This window comes from Botrytis sinoallii (assembly GCF_014898435.1).
Source record: "Botrytis sinoallii strain Bc 23 chromosome Unknown BSIN_010, whole genome shotgun sequence".
In the NCBI taxonomy this organism is placed as follows: Eukaryota; Fungi; Ascomycota; class Leotiomycetes; order Helotiales; family Sclerotiniaceae; genus Botrytis; species Botrytis sinoallii.
Window position 1 is genome coordinate 366,123 of NW_024066037.1, and position 5,189 is coordinate 371,311.

Here is a 5,189-nt window from a genome sequence, read left to right on the forward strand (position 1 = left end):
CGAACCGCCATGCGTATTATGTTTCCTCACAACCCAACCGGAAATGAATATGAAGTCCTTAAGCCCTCCACAAAAGTAGAATGAAACCGATCCCAATCGTACAACTCAGGCCCGCAAACATGCGAGCAGAGTTTCAAAGAATGAAATAACAGACTATTGCCACCATAAATTATTGAAATGACACGCTCTTGAAGCTAAACAATCTTTCTGAAGGTTCCCAATTTTGACAAGCAATTTCCTATTGCTGTCAGCAGTCAATGAAGAGGGCAAATTACAAGGTTTCCCTCTGTGAAAGTCGGCCGTTATGCCCCGTGGTTAGGATATCCGTCTTCAGAAAGAATGGCTAACAGCTGCTAGTAAATTACCACGGTATTGGACGTCCTGCGTGGATATGCTTTATGAGGGCTGAATGATGATCAAGGATGCTATCCTGGATTTGAAACCACGCAAGAAAATGTAGAGTGCTGAGATCGGGCGAGATATGACAAAATACCGCAAGGTGCAGATAGTCCTCGGAGGGTTCAGTGGCCACTTTGGATGTGATTTGTGTGTCTTTCTTCAAGCCCGCTTGGGAGGGAGCGATGAATCCGGAGTTGGAATGTCGAGTCCAAGCCAGGGATATGCTTGCAATGGGTCGATTTACCGGGTCTCTTTCATGTAGTTGCTTGGGTGTTGGGTATCTGTTTGGGCCACACTCCTCATTTCTCGGGACTGTGTCAGAGCGGCGCACAACAACCTTCTGTAACCCGTGGAAAGGTCAGATGTTCCGGTGTCCTGGAACGCGATGAGATTCATCTGGACAAGGCGACGAAAAGAGATTTAATTGAGCCGATTGGTCCATGATACACACCTGAATCGAACCAACGCAACGGAGGGAATATCGAGAGATAGCACGTCCAATGGTTTGAACTTCTGAAATCCAAGAGATGGTAGTCCGTAAGGGTAGCAATCCCGGTCCAAATGAAAAGAAGGCTAATCCAGAAAGAGGTCCCAAAACCGGATGGTTTGATTATACCTGTGCTGTGAGGCCATGCTTGAAAGTCAGTGATGAAAATCCATGGTCGGGTCTTGACCACAAAGGAATCCATGAGATGATGTAGATGGGTATTGTTTTGAAGTGTTGAAATTATCCTTTGAATGGCTGCTGTCGATGTATATACAAACTCCTCTACAATGCTGCCTGAACCCAGACCTGAATGCTCTAACGAGTATTAAGATACTAACCAAATCACGAAACGTGGTATGGAGGAAATACCAGCCGGCGAGGCTTCCGGAAATTTGGGTCCAAGACAGCAAGTATGAGGGATGGTATCCTAAGATAATCCAGAAACTTTCAAGAAAACATAAACTCATGATGCGCCCCAACGGCCTGTGCGTGTGCAAAAACTGATGCAACTGACAGATGAAAAATGCAAGAAGGCAAAAACACATCCATTATCCTCATTTGGTCCTTCGAAGCTCATAAAGCCTGGGATAAATGCTCTGCACATGCAAAGTTCATGATAAAACATCCGTGGTAATTCTCCGATAATACATTCCGTATTCGGTCCAGTTGGTTGTAGTCTAGCGATGGGTATGATAGAAAATCCTGGTAATATAAAGACCATACCTCGATATCCAAGATGCAGTACCTACTGCATTCTTGGCTTTTTATTAAGATTCCGATGAAGTCGTAAAGTACCCTTTGTCTCGTCTGGATCCATAATATAGGAGCTTCCTTTGATTGGTCCAGTGTTCCAGTAAATCCAGGGAATAAAGCAATGAAAAAAACGCCAGGACATGATAAAAGTCCGAGGAAACAGTATCGCACAAATCAATTACGTCCCAGAGAGAAGATCAATTCCTGCGGCGCTGGTGATGTCTGTCACGGTCATCCCTACTGTCCCGGTCACGCGGTCTTTGAGACGAAGAAGTGGCGGTGCCACTTCGTCCAGATGGCATTGGCTGAGAGTATGATACAGGTTCCTGGTATGACGAGCCTGGTTCAGTATATCCGGCATCTTGCATCTGGTAATCTGAACTTTCCGGGTACGCTCTGCTATCGTATAACTCCGGAGTGGATTCATAATTGCCTGATGGAGCAGCTAAATTGTTAGATTACGTTCGTTTGCGAGAATAAGAACAATTAAGAAAATGGATGCACTTGGGCGTACGCACCACGACTACTATAGTAGGGATCTGTTGGTGCATGGGCGGCATATGCTGGAGTTGATGCAGGTGGTCCAGATTGGGAGTAGTACTGCGTTGCAGGTGCTTGGTAGGATGTACTAGGTGGATATTGAGTCCTAGGAGTTGACTGAGGAACAGATCCGCCGCGGCCAGCGGGTGGTTCAGCAACAGAATAATTGGATCCGTGGATATAAGTCCTGGAGTCATGAGGGTATCCTTGGGTAGAAGGAGCATATGGTTGTGATGATGGCTGGGTGTAGCCATCATTCTGGTAACTTGTGGGCTGACTGTAACCCGCCGAGTAACCCTGGCCACTTGGTTGATATGATTGGGAACTGGGCACAGCAGCCGATGGTGAACTATACATCCCTTGTTGTGCAGCAGGTCGAGGCTGTGTTGCATCCATTCTATCCATTCGAGCAATAGATTGATCGAGTGCATTTGAACTTCTGTAGTCAACTACTATAGGGGTGTTAGATTTTCGAACCATCTCGTTCGAATCCCTCAAAGAGATACCATTTGTAGGGTATTGTGCATTCGATCTAGCAAGTCTCTCAGCTCGCCAATCTGCAGACGCCTGCTTTAAATCAAATATCATTGCCTATACCCAAAATTCATCAGCGACATCACTCAATCGATATAACGCGACATTACATTTGTAAGATTCCTGTAAGCTGTGATCACGTAGACAGGCTTCAGTTGTTTCGTCCTCGGGTCCTGTAGGTGAAGGCATTAGTTTTCCATCGCAGATTCAAGTCTGAAAATTTAGAGGCGACTACTTACTTCCACGTCACCCGGTTTGACGAGAGCATCGTTACCAAGATACCGGCAGATATCGGCCGTGATAACTTCTCTGTCGATACCTTCAGCGTCAATAACAAACTGGCCTGTCCTGCCAACAGATGAGTGTGGTGGCTGCGGTTGCGAGCGCGAAGCTCTGCTATCTCTATCGTCACGTCGCGACATGATGATGATGATCCAGGAAAAAGTTGGTAGGAAGAGAAAGAGAAGGACCAGAAGTGAGGATTTTGGAATGCAAATCACACACAAGTCAGCCTAGGGAATAAATGTGGTAGCACACAAAATAACCGGTGACAAATTGGATAGTCAGAAAACGGCCTAGAAGAAAATCCTGTTTGGAGAAGTGGAAAACTTTCTCAATATCCGGGGGGGGGGGGGGGTATGAACGGGAGCCTCGAGAAGAAGTAATCCTGTGGAAGTAAGAGAAAGGATCGGTTGGTCCTGAGTAACTTTGAAGTTTGGGAAGCGTATGAGAAGAGAGAGTAAGATTTGAAAAGGTCCTATCCAATCCCAGAGAGTAGTAACGCAGAAGACGCGGAAGCTGGTATAATAATGTCGTGTAATATGAAGTCGTACTCCAGGAAGAGGCAACTAAACAATTTAACCTTTTAGACGAATAATGGCTGGGATATTTTCTCTGAGCTGGCGATTTGTTTGTTCCCCTTGTGTTCTTGTTCTTTTCGATGGTAGTTTTGACTCTTGTCTTGAAGACTCACTCGAAAGAAGAATTGAATTTTAGATAAGACGGTGAGAGAGGAAGAGTGGGAGAAAAGTGGCAAAAGCGAGAGGGAAGGCTGGGATTGCGAGGATTGCGAGGATTGCGAGGATTGCGAGGGGTGCTCGGGTGGTGTGTCGAATGTGTCGAATGTTGTGTCTTTTTTTACCCCCCCTGCCGACTGGAACTGTAGCTGAATGTCCGTTTAGGAATGGTGCAGTTATAATGGTTTTAAACTGGCCGCTTTTAAATACCGCGTACAGCCCAACCAGTCAAGAGAATAAGTATTGAATAATTGGACGACAACAACCAGCGGTATAAATAAGAATGCGTGGAAGATTGAAAGATTTGTGACGGGATTATGCTTATTATTCTGTTTGGAGAGGAAGATCTTTTGCAATCGATTTTTTAATGCTTTTGATTTGATTTGACTTGACTTGATTCGATTTGATTTGATCTGATCTGATCTGATCTGATCTGATCTGATTTAATATGATCTGATTTAATATTCAAGAAAATAATGGAACTGTCTTTTTGTTGAGCAAGAGGAAGAGCAGGAAGGGTCTCTCTCTTTTCTTCTTCTTAGATTATCCAAGGTAATTAATACTGATTGCTATAGAATGCAGTCACAATACCAAATTCTTGTTTTTGTAGTCAAGTACTGTGGTCGGGATATGACGAATAGCAAGTGCAATGCAAAACCAAATGTGGGCAGAGTGATCATGAGCGAGCCAGCCCTGTTTTTTTAATCCTCCGAGGTACTTTCGTACGGGAGTATATAAAGGAAGGATGACTGGAATCTGGAATGGGTCGACAAGTGTGGCGTAAGGTTGGATATGGTAAGGCGGAAGATAGTGATGGCACCGATGGGGTTTCAAAGAGGGGCAGCAGCAACAACGGCGGTGGCAACTTAAGGGAAGTATACAGCTAGATAGGTTTAAGTACCTGGGATGTATGGAGATGGAGATAGAGTTAGAGTTAGAGAGAAAGATAAATATGCCTCGTTATAGCTAGGCGTCGGAAGAAGTCTCAAGGTACTTGATAGTAAACCAATTAAAAATTAAATTTCCGTATCGTTTGTTCAAAGTTTTATATCTTCATGTCAGGAGTATAGTCAAAAATGTCGACATGAATCATTAAAAAAAAACTCTAACCAAAACCTTCTTTATGTTAAGGGTATCTTTGGGTATACTTATTAGAAAACTTTCACCAAACAAATCGATATCTCGCCCTATCATCAGCCCATCAATTCATCAACCCATCATAATCTCCCATCTTCTCAAGCCTGAACTATTGGATCCAGCCAGGGATTCAAATCCAGTCCATCACAGTACCGTTCCATGATGATTCGGTCCTACGACCAACGACCCAACGTAAATTCTGGGTTCTGGGGAATATAGACTCGCCGACTTTGCCAGAAAGTGGAACTCCTTTCCTTGCTACTACAGCGGGAGAGGAGGGAATTAGATGGATGGCACAATGAGTGTGTAAAGTGATCGAAGAT

The 5,189-nt window shown here is 44.5% G+C and overlaps 1 protein-coding gene across 1 annotated transcript; it reads right to left on the reverse strand.

The window, feature by feature from the left end:
* Positions 1–1,836: 1,836 nt before the first annotated feature.
* Positions 1,837–3,302, reverse strand: EAF02_006269 (uncharacterized protein; the record flags this gene model as incomplete). The annotated part of the gene is made up of 4 exons (XM_038902317.1): positions 2,953–3,302; positions 2,824–2,886; positions 2,158–2,770; positions 1,837–2,084 (listed from the first exon to the last, which is right to left on the reverse strand). The coding sequence occupies exons 1-4, from the start codon at positions 3,133–3,135 to the stop codon at positions 1,837–1,839; spliced, it is 1,107 nt and encodes a 368-aa protein (XP_038757537.1). The 5' UTR covers positions 3,136–3,302.
* Between the last annotated feature and the right edge of the window lie 1,887 nt (positions 3,303–5,189).